The 15,580-nt window shown below is 52.1% G+C and overlaps 4 protein-coding genes across 7 annotated transcripts; 1 reads left to right on the top strand and 3 right to left on the bottom strand.

Annotated features, from left to right (window-relative positions):
* Positions 1–474: 474 nt before the first annotated feature.
* On the top strand, positions 475–2,638 carry LOC111080015 (neuronal acetylcholine receptor subunit alpha-5). Of its 4 annotated transcripts, none has more exons than XM_022375381.2 (5): positions 475–502; positions 938–1,087; positions 1,154–1,371; positions 1,435–2,065; positions 2,151–2,638. In XM_022375381.2, exons 1-5 carry the CDS (start codon positions 490–492, stop codon positions 2,528–2,530), a joined length of 1,392 nt encoding a protein of 463 aa, XP_022231073.2. In that variant the 5' UTR covers positions 475–489; the 3' UTR covers positions 2,531–2,638. The 4 variants fall into 4 exon arrangements, with proteins under 4 accessions (XP_022231073.2, XP_022231075.2, XP_022231074.2 ...); XM_022375383.2 differs by lacking the exon at positions 475–502 and adding an exon at positions 527–620 and having other exon boundaries at positions 927–1,087; XM_022375382.2 differs by lacking the exon at positions 475–502 and adding an exon at positions 530–716 and having other exon boundaries at positions 927–1,087.
* Positions 2,639–2,997: 359 nt separating this feature from the next.
* Positions 2,998–8,050, bottom strand: LOC111080014 (DNA-binding protein D-ETS-6). The gene is made up of 3 exons (XM_022375378.2): positions 6,808–8,050; positions 3,601–3,841; positions 2,998–3,530 (listed from the first exon to the last, which is right to left on the bottom strand). The coding sequence occupies exons 1-3, from the start codon at positions 7,559–7,561 to the stop codon at positions 3,008–3,010; spliced, it is 1,518 nt and encodes a 505-aa protein (XP_022231070.2). The 5' UTR covers positions 7,562–8,050; the 3' UTR covers positions 2,998–3,007.
* Positions 4,308–5,124, bottom strand: LOC111081256. The gene has a single exon (XM_022377264.2). The coding sequence runs from the start codon at positions 4,691–4,693 to the stop codon at positions 4,367–4,369; it is 327 nt and encodes a 108-aa protein (XP_022232956.2). The 5' UTR covers positions 4,694–5,124; the 3' UTR covers positions 4,308–4,366.
* A 1,717-nt stretch (positions 8,051–9,767) lies between the features above and the next one.
* LOC111081253 (intraflagellar transport protein 140 homolog) lies at positions 9,768–15,515 on the bottom strand. The gene is made up of 6 exons (XM_022377258.2): positions 14,803–15,515; positions 14,150–14,748; positions 13,935–14,095; positions 11,688–13,870; positions 10,514–11,624; positions 9,768–10,454 (listed from the first exon to the last, which is right to left on the bottom strand). The coding sequence occupies exons 1-6, from the start codon at positions 14,947–14,949 to the stop codon at positions 10,126–10,128; spliced, it is 4,530 nt and encodes a 1,509-aa protein (XP_022232950.2). The 5' UTR covers positions 14,950–15,515; the 3' UTR covers positions 9,768–10,125.
* Between the last annotated feature and the right edge of the window lie 65 nt (positions 15,516–15,580).

The raw sequence follows: 15,580 nt of genomic DNA, 5'->3' as shown, positions 1-15,580 counted from the left end.
AAATGAAAGTGTCGAAATATCGATATAAATTTTACTGATAATATATTTGTAGGTGATAGTTTTGGCGGGTATATAGCTATATCTTCACTTACAGTTTATATAACTGTACTTTTTGAGTTAGGTTTGCAGAAAATGTACACGATTTTTAGTTGTTTTACGTCGTTATCATTTACCCGCGACTTTTGATTCTACTTATCGATAGGCAGGGTAGCTGCAAACAGAAATATCGGTACTTTTGTGCGATAAGCGGAACTTATCGGCGTTTTATTTTGAAATTACAGATACTACAGTCAATAAAATTGGTTGTGTACCTAACGTTACGCTTGAAATTATAGCGCCAATATTCTAATTTAGACAGAAGCAGAATCGCACAAATATAACTTTTGTCCTCTGAAAAGTTCATACGATAGGCGAACAGGGTTGAAATATTCGGAAAATCGAAAAGTAAAACGCTACCAAAACTCAACTTTTTGCAACCACTAGGCTCCTATGCGAGACCTATGTATGTAAAAAAAAACGGCCAAAACGCAATAACTCAACCGTAGTGTAAACAGGCTATACAAGAATTATATCCGAGGAGTATTTTTTATATGCTCTCACTTTGTGAACTTGAATTGTCGGTAATATTAGTCGGTACCTAACGTTACGTTTGAGATTCTGGCGCCAATATTCAACTTGGACAGAAGCGAATAAGAATCGCCTACATTTTTAACCCAGTACGCATATCTGCTGCAAAAGTGAATGCAAAACTTCTGCTTACAGGCAAAAACAATTCAATCAGGCAAAGCCCACATAGTTTCCGATGCCGTTATCGCTTATCCGCTCTGCCGCTGCTTAGCCTCGGCTGTATTTGGGCGCATTCTGACTTATCAGAGCAACAACGACCATGTGTGCTAAACTCTGAGAGCTGATGCTTGAATTCTCAGTTCCATTTCAGACTCGGAGGCGAATGCATTAAATAATTCATTAAAAATCGAACTGGGAACAACAATGACGACGTTCCCAAAGATAAGGACTCTGATTTCCGGTCGTGGGATGCTGGGGCTATGTTTTCTGCTGCTTGCCGTTTCCGTGCCAGGCGCCACTTGTAAGTGCCTCCAAGTTTCTTTAGCTATCCAGTTATTTAAGCAGTCAACTCCGAAAATTCCTTTAGCAGCAGATGCGACTGCAATTAACGGCACCAGCAGTGACAATGGCAGCGTCAGCACCCTGGACCGTCTGCACGCTGGTCTGTTCATTAACTACGACAAGCACACACAGCCGCTGGACAAGGCGGGCGAGGCCAGTGAGGTCAACATGGTGCTGAACATCAACTTTATCGACATTGACGAGATGAATGGCAAAATGACGACACACTGCTGGCTGAGTATCGTAGGCATCCTCCGGCCATTGAGGGTTTGAAAACTTTATCGCTGATTCCCTTTATTTTTGCAGCGTTGGACGGACGAGCGGCGCACGTGGCAGCCGGAGGAGTACGAGAACATAACGCGTATCCATTTGCGTGCCACCGAGATTTGGACACCGCAGATCACGCTCTTCAATGCGGCCAGCGATGATGACGGCTTCCTGGTGCACACTGAGGTGATTCTCACCCACAAGGGCGAATTTCTGTGGGTGCCACCGGCCGTTTACACGGCCTACTGCAATCTCAATATGATCAACTGGCCGTACGACGAGCAGACGTGCAAGCTGCAGATTGGCTCCTGGGGCGTGAGCAACCTCAATGCGGATTTCGAAAGAACGGAGAAAGGGATAGAATACAACAAGGGGATGCAGTCCGCCGAGTGGCAGATCATCAAAGGGGAAACGAATTTCGTGCGCTATTACTACTACAGCTATCTGGAGTACACCCTGACGGCGCAGCGACGTTCCAACATGTACACGGCCATCATCTACACGCCGGCCTCCTGCTTTGTGATCCTCGCGCTGTCCACCTTTTGGCTGCCTCCCCACATGGGCGGCGAGAAGATCATGGTCAATGGCCTGCTCATGATCGTGGTTGCCTCCTTCCTCATGTACTTTGCCCAACTGCTGCCCGTGCTGGCCAATAAGACGCCGCTTGTGGGTGAGTCTCTGCCAAGTCCCCCTCCCCCTCCATGTGCAGCCAGTTCACTCGCTCATTGTGCTCATCATCTCCCTGCATTTTGTAGTTGTCTTTTATAGCGCCACGCTGCTCCTACTGAGCCTCTCCACCATTGTGGAGGTGGGTGTGCTCTACTTGTCCACGGCCAAGCACAAGCGACGCGTGCCAGACTGCCTCAAGAAGCTGCTGCACGGTAAATTCGGCTCCTGGCTGCTTCTCTCGCACTTCAGCTGCGAGGCTGAGCAGCAGACGGAGACGAACAAGGAAATGGACGAGCATGTCTATGACAATGCCGATGATGATCCGCTGGACATAAACCCCGCGCAGGTGCCCACATCCCGGGCCATTCAATTCGATTGGGCACTGCTGGCCACGGCCGTGGATCGCGTCAGTTTTGTGGCTTTCAGCCTGACCTTCCTCATTTTGGCCATTATGTGCGGTGTCTAGGGAGCATGCCTAGTATCCCCACCTGCAGGATTACTGCTTAATTGTATCTGTATCTATATCTATATCTATGTATCTGTATTTGTTTATTTACTAAATGTATCTGTGTGCTTAGTGAACTTAGAATTATATAATGATGTGGCCTCTACTGGGTTGCTAGAAGCGAGGGGATAACAGACGATGTAACAAATTGGCTCCTGCTCTCCTCTCCTCTCCTCTCCTCTCCTCTCTCTCTCTCTCTCCACTCTCCACTCTCATATTGCTCTGCGATGCTCTGGGCTATCACAATTCCTCAATTAACACGAAAGTATCTGGAATTATGCGGAAATTACTCGTGTCGTACCTTTTTACGGCCTTTTATTCTGCCTTGAGTGTGGTCCACTCCCGGACTGGGTATGCTCTCTCTCTCTGCCAAACGGAGTGGGGTTGGGGTTGGGGTTGGCATTCTGCGCAATGGGTGGTCCCTGCGCATCTTCATCTTCAATTAAATGCATTCGTGGATGGGTTGCCCTGGTCATAGGTCGAGGCCGTCGTCGCCGTGCCTGTTCCTGGGTCTGTCCCTGTTCTGGCTGCCTCTGTCCCGCCGTGGAATGGTGCAGGAAACGCCGACGTTGTCGATGAGGAGGGCGGCCCATTGCTGGGCGAGGGCTGGGAGGAGACCGTCGAGGGCGACGGGAAGCCCAGACTGGAGCTCGTTGAGGCGGGCGATGTGTGATGGTGCAGGAAGTGCGGCTGCCCGGCATGCACATGTCCGTGCGCGTGTGGATGCGAGTGCGGATGATGATGATGATGGGCATGCTGGGCGTGGTGATGGTGCAGCGGCGGGTGTCGAGCCAGCGGCATGCCACCGCCGGCATGATGATTGTAGGAACCTAGCATATTGGCGGCCGGATCTCCGCCCTGCGCCTGTGCCTGACAGGCGGCCATCAGACCATGGAAATCGAACTTGTAGGCGTACCGCTTGCCATGGACCTTGGTCATGATGTTCTTGTCGTAGTAGTACCTGCGGAGATTGGGTAGGGAGATTGAGGGTTTGGATTTGCCTGATGGATATATACTCCGACGGCACTCACCTGAGGGCACGGCTCAGCTTGTCGTAGTTCATATTCGGCTTGGCCTTGCGCTCGCCCCAACGCTTGGCCACCTCGTCCGGGTCAATGAGCCGAAATTCGCCCGATTGGCCCTCCCAGCTGATGTATGCGACATTCGACGAATCAGCGAGCAGCTCCAGCAGAAATTGCCACAATTGTATCTGCCCGCCGGAGCCCTGGGCGACCAATCGGTGCGAGGCAGCGTTCAGCAGTTGATACGGATCTGAAAAGAGAGACAACGCGAATCAGCCAACAACAGATACACAAGTAGAGAGAGCGAGAGAGCGAGAGAGAGAGTGAGCGAAACACAGCAGAGATTCGCGCGAGAAATCCCCACACAGCCAAACCCAAACGAGATTTTCTGGTGAATGACTCTTTGGTTGCTGTCGGACGTTGTTGTGTTGGACGTGGCAAGAGTGCCAAAGCAACGGCCATAAGCCTGTCGCGGATTCACAGAAACTCATTCCACAAGGGGCGTTGTGTGGGGGGGTTTCATAAATAAATCCTGGACTTGCCATTTTGGGATATTCCCATACCCCATACCCTATACCCCATGGCTGCTCTATACGGGGAAATCCCTTCAAAGTGCCGGCTCCACGAATGTCACGAAAGCGCCATAACCAAGTGGCATGGCAGGATGACTCACGGCCAACCCAAGCAAAAGCATAAGCAAAAGCAAAGCAGTCCAAGAGCAAGAATTCCCATTCCCACATAGACAACATCATCTCTACACCATTCCATTCATACTCTAGGCGCAACGCAGACACCGCTCACCGGAAATGCCAGCGATCAAGTGGTTGCCGCCGCCGCCATTGAGGAGGAATCGTTCATTCAGCTCGTTGAGCGGAAATTCCAACGAATTTTGGCAATCGTTTCGCTCACCGTTAAACATGATCGAGCCGTGTGTGTGCTCGAGATGGTGCTGATGGTGATGATGGTAGTGATGCACCGCCACCGCTGCCGCATGATGCGGATGATGCGCCGCCGTCGGGGCGGGCTGCATGCGAAGACCAAAGCGACGGTTGAAATCCTCCGATAGGCGCCACATGACGCCCACATCGACGCTGACGCTCATGACGCTCGGATTCGATTGTGAAATACGCGAAACTGCTGCCTGCAATTTTCACATTAATTTTTTGCGGGACTCGCGAGTTTGTCCCCAAAATAAATTTTTCCTGGCAATTCAACACCAACAAAATTAGTTTTCCGAACAGCAGCCCCAAGATTTGGGGAATTTTTATTTTATTTCTTTTTATCAGCGTTCAGGCGAACCGTTTGGGGCAAACGCCGTTTGGCAACTGAAACGCTGTCTGGCTGGAGCTTCTTATCACTTGACTGATGCTGTCCTGCCAGAGGCAGAGGAGAGGCTACTGCTACCGTTACTATTTCGACTGCCTTTCACCTGCGCAGCTGGTGGTAAATGCTGCTTCGGCATTCGGTGCGGTGGCAGAGAAAAGTCACAAGTCGCAGAGGCCACGTGCAGCCACTCAACCCCACCACCCCACCACCCAGCAGCACACACCCAGGGCAACACACATACACAGAGAAATACAAACAATACACGCACACACAAAAGCATCACACACACACACACACAATGGTCACAAGAAGGCACAAGGGTAGATTTATGAGGAACGAAGCGATTGATACACTTGCAGAGGGAATATTTGTGTGGAATTTGATGGAATTTAGATTATAGATTAGCTAGAAACTGTTGCTTTGGTATTTCGAACGATGTTTCCTCTGTATTCAGTATCTGGAATAAACCTCCTGTGGCATATACCCCACAGACTGTACTTAATCGATCTTCATGGCTCCAAATAGTTAATGGTTCGAAAGCTTTCAAAAATAAGTGATAGATCTTTGTGTGAAATATCTATAACATTTTCCTTGTTGATGGATTTGCATTGACAGTCTAATATCTATTTTTATTATATTTCCTCTGGTCAGTATAAATTTATCCGAGCCTTGTAGTTCGTTGTGGTTCATTAGAAACAGATCTCAGTCCTAATCATGATGCCAGGAAGTACATATAGTCCTTCTTTGCTTCCCGCAAATTCATGATATCCCTTGGCCAAAAAGTGTATAGAAATCAGGAGCCAGCATGGGTATGGGGCAGCATTGTGGCAAGAACTCAGAGACTGCAACTGTAATCTGCGCCACGGCGACGCGTAATCCCGTTTGGCATAAAAAACAAATCAATTAAATCGACGCCGCCTTCCCTGTCTCTCGCTTTCTCCGCTGGGCTCTTGTGGATCAGCAGCATATGCCAGACCCAAATCAGGCGGAGGAGGCTTTCCACTGCCACAGGAAGGATGCGAACGAATGAATATTTTCCTGTGCCTGAAGCTGACCACCCGCAGTGCTGTTGTCCCTGGGTGCCCCCATCCCCATTCTTGCTCCTGCCACTGCCGCACTGCCACTGACTCAGTGCCACATTGCTACATTCATGAGTGACATGACTTGGTGACTTGACTTTTGTGTCGCTGCCGTGGGATTATTTTGATTTTATTATTAGATGCCACATCCTGCGAGAAAATTATCATATTTACATCGTTTATTATTAAGTTCATCACTTGACGCGACCGCCTGCTAAGTCACCCCCCACTCCTTCTCCTTCTCCACCTCCTGCTCCTTCAATTGTTAATAACTGGAAAAGTGTTGCATACTTTGCTGCTGTCGCGCGGGGATTTTCCCAGCGATTTACGTTTATGGAGTTCCAAAAGAAAGTTGGAGTGGAAAAGCCAGCAGCGGCAGCGGCAGCGACACCGTCAGGTAATTAAAAGGTTGTTCGTTGGGCTTCCTTCCTTCTGCCACCTTTTTGGTTAACTTTTCCGCTTTATCAGACCATCGAGCGGGCGAGCAAGAGTGGAGAGAGGGAAGAGTGTGGTGGCGGGTGGAGAAAAACAATCAATGAAGCACATAAGTAACGCGTCTATCAGCGAGTTGGCATCTTAATCAGTTGCCATTTAGCAGGAGAGGTCAAAAGGATTCAATTGATGCCTTGACCACAAAGGATTCTCATTCACACCCACCCACCCACACATGGAGCTGCCTGTTTCCCCCCTCTCACAATGGCACCACTGGGAATAGCACGTGAACCCAATTACCAAGCAGCTCGCAGCTCACTCAGCTCAATCTGTGGACGCCTCAGATTTATGTGCCCCAAGATTAGATACAGCTACTCACTTGGCTCGTTCTCGTTGAGCATGGGACTCGTCTCGCGGCCCGTGGCATGGTACAGGCTGAGGGCAAAGTGCTTGGCCAGCAGCGTGCCGCCACGACGGGAGCCAGCACAGACCCAGAAGTCGGCGCGACTCAGTTCGCACAGCTCCTGGCCGTCCTTGGGAAAGCGTCCGATGTCCGGCTCCGGATCGATCTTGAACTTGCGCGTCAGCCACTTCACCCAGCTGGCAATGTCCTCGGTGGACCAGGCGTGCGGATCCACGGGCACCTCGACGGGCGTAACGGAGTCACTGGATTCGATGGATGCTTTTCTGCTTTCACTGCGGCTGGGCAGAGGCACTGGCAGAGGTAGAGGCGGGTGGGATGTGTGAGGCTCGGGCAGGGGCACAGGCACAGCCACAGCCACGGACTGCAGTCGGTGGCTGCTTTTACTGCTGCCGCTGCTGCAGGATGTGGATGTATCCGTATCGGAGTCGTCCGTGGTGGAGTCCGAGTCCGTGGAGCTGTTGGAGTCGCTTGTTGAACTGCTGCTGTAGCGTCGCCGCCGGCGTCGTCTCTGCTGATAGCCTGCTCCTGCTCCTCCTGCATTGCCCTCCTGCACCGTCGCCGCCGCCTTCTCCGATGACTCTTCCAGTTTCGATTCGGTTGTAGCTCCGACGCTCTTCGGTGGGACATCCTGGTGCATGGCATAAAGGCTGAGCCCAATCACTGGCCTCGCAACGTGTATGCTCTGTCTGTGGCTCTGCACAATGGCCATTAATGGGTTGTGGTAGGGGGGGGGGTTAGGACTGCCTCAATTCTCAGCTGTGCACTTTACTGTCGTGAGACATCATATGGGTGAGGGGGATTCCTGGAACTGCACTTATTTGCACACACACACACACACCGACACACACACACGTATTTATTGTCAACCGGTTGGCAGCGAAACGGATTTAGGATTGTAGTCCGTAATGGGTCCGGTCGGTCGTTGGGTGAATCACCAACGGTCGGTATTTCACCTGCTGCTGCTGCTGCCCGACAAACGGAATCACCTTCCACCACGTGCCGTTAAATCTTTTTGCCTGGGGAAGCGGATTTTTCCGTTTGGAAAATTTTAATAACCGTTATTGTGACCCCCCTCAACAGTTGACTATCGAGCTGGGATACGCTGAATCGATCGATTGATCGACGATGATCTTTGAACCACACACACAGAGGGAGCGCGACCGAGTTCCGCAGAGGCGACTGCACCGATTGGGGTATGACGAGCTAATGATCGCACCGACTGGCCGGTGATAAAGCCATGACGAAGTCGAGCCGCCGCCAAGAAGCTTTTGCCGCTCTGCTCTCCCTCAGCTCTGGCGAATGGCCCCGTGAGCAATCGGCAGAGATCGGTGCCTGCGCGAGAACCGTTACTGGTTTGCCCACTCAATTCTCCATTGGGTATGCGAAGCTTTTGCGCCGCTCTCTCACGCCTTATCGGGCGCTCGCTCTTCGGCTCGTCAGCAAATAACAACCTTAAGCATGACGTCGTGAAAAGATCGGTGGGCCAGTGCCTGGGGAGGATGAGTCATACGGCCAGCGAGTGAGCGTCGATGGAGTTCCCCAGGGGGAATGCGATTCGCAGCGGACTGAGGGGGTGTAAGGTCGTCTGTGGCCGGCATACAAAAATTCATTCATCGTTTCTGCGATCGCTCTCTCTTTCTATCTCTCTCTCTTTCCATCTCGCTACGTGTGTTTGTTTGTCGCGTCATTATTCTGGGAAAACTGGCATGAGTCGTGCCGCCGCGGCCTATTGCCCAAATACTCACACAACATTTCTCTCTCTCTTGCTCATAATTTGGCTTCGATGTGCGATGCGGTTTGCTCTCTTTTTGGCCATTGCCAGTGGGACGGCAGGTCCCGTGGCACATTCATGGGAATCGCGGGATTAGGCGACGACGACCCGACCCCCTTCATTTTGTGGAGCAAAGAACACCGACGCTGCCTGGGGAGCCAGTGGTTGGACAATTGCTCTATTATTCAGATTATTTGAATTCCGTGCGTTGTTCCGGGAATCGCTTCTGATTTCATAGCAGAGGACGCTTTTGGCGTAAGTGATTCATGCCAAAATGCCAATTGCTCCTCTCTCTCTCTCACTCACCCCTACGCGCTCCGCTCCGCTCGGCTGCCCTATCTCTTTTGCTCGGTGGCGCCAGCGATACAAACAATCATATTGCTGTTTATATTCGTGCCCTGTAACGCGAGTATTCGAATGGGTATGTCTCATGCAGCCAACAGTAGGTGCATTCACATAGCGACACAAATGCTTGAATTCTTAATCTTAAAAGCCATTAAGCAGGCCAGTCAACCAGGTCTGTTTGTCCGCTTGAGCACCTGGTTATTGGAGCATTTTAGAAGCATTTAACTTATGAACATAATCTTAACTAAGAACAGTCGTTCGACTTGGCTCACTTATAAAATCTCTTGAATTTCATACAATAAATAAATAATCATACCAAAAGATTATGAAGTACTTATGCTCTCATTTTTAGTGGGAAAACAATTGAGTCTGAAATGAAACTGATTTGGGGCTGATTGATTCCCTCATACATATATGTATGCTAATCTTATCGTACAATGCTCTTTACGCAAAATTTCCGCATACTTTGACCACATCCCAGACAGTTCTCACGTGCCAAATAGTAACTTTCGATGACTCAGACCCCAAAAGCAATTCCAATTTTCAATCAATTGGGTTGGAAAAAAATACCCCATAATCAGTTCCAATTTTTAATCAATTCCGCTGAAGATATTCTCAAATTGAGCAAGGTAATGTTCGCCGAAAACTTATGGGTTAGTCACACTTTCAAAGATACAAATCTTTGGTAAACTTTGGTTTTATTATGATTATAGGCCAAACGATTGAATAATACTTTCATTTTCAGTGCCAGCAGTACGTTGAGTAACTTCTCTTTAATTTCACTGCAACATACGCTGTAGCTGTAGGTCTTTTTAGCTTCTGTAGCTTCTGTAGCAGGTATTCCTATAGTCGCCTCGCCCGACCTGTGCATTGTTTATATTTATTTTATAGTGACGCGTTGAAGCCTACGTTGTGTGTGTGTGTGTGTGTGTGTGTGGAGGAGAGCTTTTACTACGTAGACTCGACCCTCGCGTATAGTTCATTCATAAAAACCTCTAATGGGTCGTCATGGTGGTGGGGGGAACTGAAGGGAACGCCGCCTGCTGCTGTGAGCAATATTGCGAAATTGTATGGATTGCTCATTCCATTCATTTACTCGTAGATTCTCTGTGGGTTTCGACCCTTGGCCGGATCTAGTTGGCGGGGGCGGACGATTCCTAATGCAGTTCCTCTCTTATCTCCTCGTCGTCGGCGTCATCATCGTCGTCGCTGGTTGTGGTCGTTGTGGTAGTCATGCTGGTGGCTGTGGTGGCTGTGGCCACCTGACGACCCGAGTTCCAAATCAAATTGAAGTCCAGGTCGCACTCCTTGGCCACCTTCTGGACGAGTCCGCGGTCCAGCAGACCCGAGGCGCTCCAAGAGTTGTCCTTTACGGCCAGCTCTTTGAGGGCGCGTCCCGCCTCCGGATACTGTTTGGCATAGACGAGGGCACGCACCAGCATGGCCAGAATGTGCGAGTGACGAATGGGCGGCAGCTCAGGCTTGACTGTAAGCGGAGGAATATCAATAGAAAGTCTACAAAGATAATGCCAAGGCATAACCCACTCAACATGCTGCGACAGGCGCCAATGACCGACTGATTGTCGCCATCCCGAAGCGCTTGCTGGATCTCCAAGATCTGCTTGACGTCGCCCACCGTGCGCTGCAGATTGTTGTACGCGTGCTGGGCGTGGCTCAGTTTCTCCAGGCACTTTGAGGCCTCCTGCATGGCAGTCAGTGCCTTGCCATAGTCCTGATACTCCTCAATCTCCATCGAGGCGCAAATGGCATAGAAATTGGCCAGCGAATCGAAGGCCTGGCCCTTGGTGTAGAAGCTGACAATGTGCTTGAGGATGGAGGCGTCGCCCTGCCAGTCCAGAGCCTGCAGGTAGTTGGCCGCCATAATGTACACCTCTCGCTGGCGCGACATGTTCGCAAAGAACACAATCTTGTCGGTGTTGCCCGACTTGAGCAGACTCTTCATGGCGCGCATCTTGTCGCCCGCTTGGGTGAATTTCTTCGTGGCGCTGTGGTAGTCGCCCTGCTCTTGGAGCAGCTCACCCAGCTGCACCAGGATGGAGGTGCGTGTGGCCTCCTCAAAGTCCCCCTTGTCGGGGGTGAGCATCTCGGCCAGCTCCTCCGTCACGGGCACCCCCTTCTCCGTGCAGATGCCGACAGCACGCTCCAGGTGGTTCGTTTTGGCCAGCAGGTGTACGGCCTTCTGGTGCTGCTCGATGCTGCAAAAGAAATCCGCACAGCGATTGATCAGCTCCGTATCCGAGTCCGGACTGAGCTCCGTGGCGATGATCTCCAGGATTTCCGGCTGCTGCGACTCGAAGGCCATTTCCAGCGCCTTGTGCAGCATGCCCGCCCGATGGTACAGCTCCACGGCATGCTTGAAGTTGCCGCACTCCTCAAAGTAGGCCGCCGCAATGGCCTTGTCCCGCTGTCGCGAGGAGCTGGCCACCGTCCAGAGTTCCTCCTGGAAGTCGTTCTCCTTGCAGATGCGAATGGCATTGCTGAAGGTCTGGGCGCGCGTGAAGAACATAATGGCCTCCTGGAACTTGCCCACGTTCTCGTAGTGCCGCGCCAGATGGTAGCAGGCGGCTCGATCTCCCGACTGCCTGGCAATCGCGTCCGCCTTGGAGATCTTTCCCAAATAGCAGAGTATTTTCACCTGCAAAGAAATCAGAAATTAGGGCAAGATGTTGATGGCGAAGTGGATTAGATTCGATGGCACCTGGGAGAACCAATCCTCTGCCTTGTGGTAGACAGCCAAGGCGGCGTCCATGTCCCCGGAGCTCTCAATGTACTGGCCCCACCAACGCAACAGCTTCGGATCGCTGGTGGTCTGAATGTAGCGCTTCATGGCGCCAGGATTCTCAATCAGCAGCTGGGTGATGTTCTGCGCGGGATTCTGCGTCTTCTCAAAGTACTCCAAGGCGCCCTTGATGTCGCCCTTCTCGCGCAGTTCCTGCGCCTTCTGGTAGTACGTGTGCTTCAGGTGAATCCTGTCCTCCGTTTCGGCCATTTGGACCGCCTCGTCCAAGCGCCCAGTGGCCTGCAGCAGCTTGTTGAGCAAATCGAATCGCTTGCAGCGTCTGTACAGATCCTTGGCCTCCTCGATCATGCCCAGTTCGATGGCCAGAACGGCCACTTTGGCCTCCGTCTCGAGATCATCGTCCTCCATGGCCTGGCGCAGGGCGCGAACGGAACGTGCCTGCTCCAGGTGGCCCATGCACACCTTGGCCACGTCCAGGCGGTTCGTGTGGACGCACATCTTGGCCAGATTCGTCCAAATGACCTTCGACTGGATGGAGCGAATGCTGCGGTAGGCCAGATCCATGTTCCCCTCCGCCACGTGCAGGCTGAATTTTAGGACCAGCTTCCTGGTGGCCGCATCGCACTGCCGCAGATCGGCAAAGTCCTGCAGCGGCTGCTCCTCCACCACATTGATCTTCAAGCGGACGACGCTGGGCACGCACAGGTTCAGCAGCTGACAGCCGGCGGCCAAGGGCTGCGACTCGAGCAGATTCAGGCCTGAGCCCTGACTCTGATCCGAGTAGAACATCAGCATGATCTGCGACTGGACAAAGTGCATGGGCGGCTGATGGGCGTTGGAGTTCTTGGCCGTTGGCTGGGGCTTTTGCATCATCGACTTCACCTCCATGGCGAGGAGACGCGGCTCGTCGGTGTCCCAGAACAGCCGCACCGGCAGACTGGTCTCCTCCTGCAGGTCGTACTCGAACAGATTGTTGCGCTCAAAGTCCCAGCAGAAGAGCGCGGAGCGAGGCATGAAGCTGCTGTTGGCTATGACCATGGCCAGGTGGCTGCCCTGGCTGTTGCACTTCACCAGAATGAACTCACCAAAGTCATCGAAGATGTCGTGGCCCGACTTGCTGGGAAACAGCAGCTTCGGATCGTGCCGCGACACATCGTACGCCTTCACATACCCGTTCATGGTGAAGACGGAGAGGTAGCAGCCACTCAGGTCCATGCCAATGATCTTTCCCTCAATATCGCTGGACTGAATGCGATGCAGCACCACACCGCCCACGGAGTACACCATAATGTCGCTGCTCGCCAGGCAGAAGATGTTCTGGTTCTGGAGGCACAGCAGCAGGCACTCGGCGGGAAAGGTTTGCAGCAGCTTCACGCTCAGCGAGGCAGGAGAGGCTGTGGATGCGGGAGGTTCGCCTCCGTCCACTGGCACCGCCTCCAGCACCTCGTCGAATTCATCCAAGCTCTTGTCCACCTTCTGGAGGCTGTACGAGGAGATGCTCCGCCCGTTGCTCATCACCAGACTCAGCTCGTTGAGGGCCAGAGCCGTCACTGCAAACTCGGACTGGACACTCGTCTGCCGGCCGCTGCAGTGCGTCAGCTGCACCGACTTGGCCGAACGCTGCACCGCCCACAGCTCGCGGGTGTGAAACGCCAGCAGCGGCTGCTCCTTCAGCATGTACACATTCGACAGACAGTTGACCAGCATGCAGGGCTTCGACAGCTCATTGAATCCCCACTCGCAGCTCCTGACGGCGCCGCGCACTGAAGAGATGTTCGTCAGCTGCCAGATATCCTCGGGCGCGGTCACCAGGCGACTGCCACTGCGCTTCCAGGTGTACAGGTTGCCCAGGGAGGTGCCCGCGCACAGAGTCTGATAGCTGGCACTGTACGCCAGGCAGCTAAAGATCTCGCCGCTGTTCAGCTGCCCGTACTTGATGGGCTTGCGCGGCAGTATGCTGCTGCCCTCGCTGCTGTCCTGTCTAAAGAGATTGTGCGACGAGGAGCTGGTGGTATTCGTGGTATTCGTGGCATTGGCCAGGCTGGAGAGGGTGGAGTTCCAATGGCTAGTGCTGGGCAGATCCATTCTTAAGAGATAGTTGTCGCTCCGTTCAATGTCCCAGATACGCACAAAGAGATCGCCTGCAAAGGGAAGGAGTGGATTATTTAAGGGCACAACAGAAAATGCCAAGTAATGCCTCCCCACCTGTGATGATGGCCAAACTGTTGCCTGACCAGGCTATGCCACCCTGCCTGCCGCCACCACGTCCGCTCATCTTCACTCGATCCAGTTCCGTGAGAATGCCCGTGGACTCGACCAGGAACAGAACCACAGTCAAGTCCTCCATCAGACAGATGACTGCATCCCTAAAACAGCAAACGGATGAGATTTCCCACAACTTTTCTTTGGATTTTTCTTACTTTTTGGGATGCCAGAGCATCTGGACTATGGGCGGCAGAGAGCCGCACTTCATCACCTCGACGCAGGCGCCGCCCTGATTGATGTAGTAGACCACGCCTCCTTGTGTGCAGCCATAGAAGCAATGATTGTCCCGAACTCCCGAATGGGTCAGGCCACGGGCAGCGGTGCGTGGCCGCCAGTTTGTGAGCGTGTCCAAGGCATTCTCATCGCCGGCCACCGCCGCCTTGGCCAGATTTGCCATCTCCTCACGCACCTCGCTCTCCACGGTGCGTCGAAAGCAGACCAACAGCAGCACCTCCCGCAGATCGTGCGAGAACATGGTCAGGAACTGATACTGTCCATCGCAGCGCCAGCCGGTGACTAGACCCATGGCATCCGCCGTGACCATGCGTCCGCCCTGCTCGCTGAATTGCAGCAGCACAATGGCCGCCTTGTGGGGTGCATTGACGCTGGCAAACTCCCGATGGCCGGCAAACCAAACGTGTATGTCACCGTGCTCCCAGCCGCTGGCCAGCAGCGCCTTCTCCGGATGCCAGCACAGGGCTGTGGCCTGCGACGTGGCATGCACCGGATAGGTTACATCTCTTTGCGGTTCACCCTAAAAATAAGTCTCAAATGAGATACTAAACTATGCAAAGACGGAAAAACTCACGGTATCTGCAAATATGGTGACGGAACCGCCTCGATCCGGGCTGAAAGAGGCCACGGCAAAGAGCGGCTCATTAGGATGCCAACTGCTGATGGTGCTCACTGCATCCGAGTCCAAGAACTCAATTTTAGTGTCAAAGTACAGCGTCATTTCGCAATTTTCCTCTCAACTGCGGCACACAAAACCACAACAAAACGAAAAGTGGCGCCGCTGGGCAACGGTTGCCATGGTTGCATTTGATTTTAACAGGCTAACGGTTATTTGCCAGCCCTGGAAAGGACAGGGTCGCTGGCACTTTTAGGAGCGCGCAAAAGTACCAACAAAACAAATAAATGAGAGGCCAGATAAGTGGATTATTTATGTAGTTGCATTTAATCACCTTGGAATTTGTTTGCTAATGATAAAACCCCTTGTATGCATGTTGACTATTCCATGACTATTCAGCGTAAGTTATATCCAAGTGAAGGTAAGGCAGTGCCTCAGTTGGCACCAAAAGCTGCTTCCAGACGTCATGCAAACAAAGAGAGAGAATTAACGGCCCGTACCTGCATTTTAATATTCGCTGACTCAGACTACAAGCAAATGCACACACTAGTGCAATTGCGTGATTACCCAGCAAACCAGCGAACGAGACTTTTGCGAGAGTCTCGCAATATGCGCAGGATAGAAAGCAGAGAAACGAAAGAATTGAGGACAACAAAAATTATATTCTAAAATGTATACCTCATTAGATTACAAACCATTACTACAATTTTTAATTTAAAAATGAATCCAAATGCAG

Source organism: Drosophila obscura, unplaced genomic scaffold (assembly GCF_018151105.1).
Source record: "Drosophila obscura isolate BZ-5 IFL unplaced genomic scaffold, ASM1815110v1 contig_37, whole genome shotgun sequence".
NCBI lineage: Eukaryota > Metazoa > Arthropoda > Insecta > Diptera > Drosophilidae > Drosophila > Drosophila obscura.
Note: the sequence above shows the minus strand (reverse complement) of the source record. Positions and strands in the feature narration are given on the sequence as shown.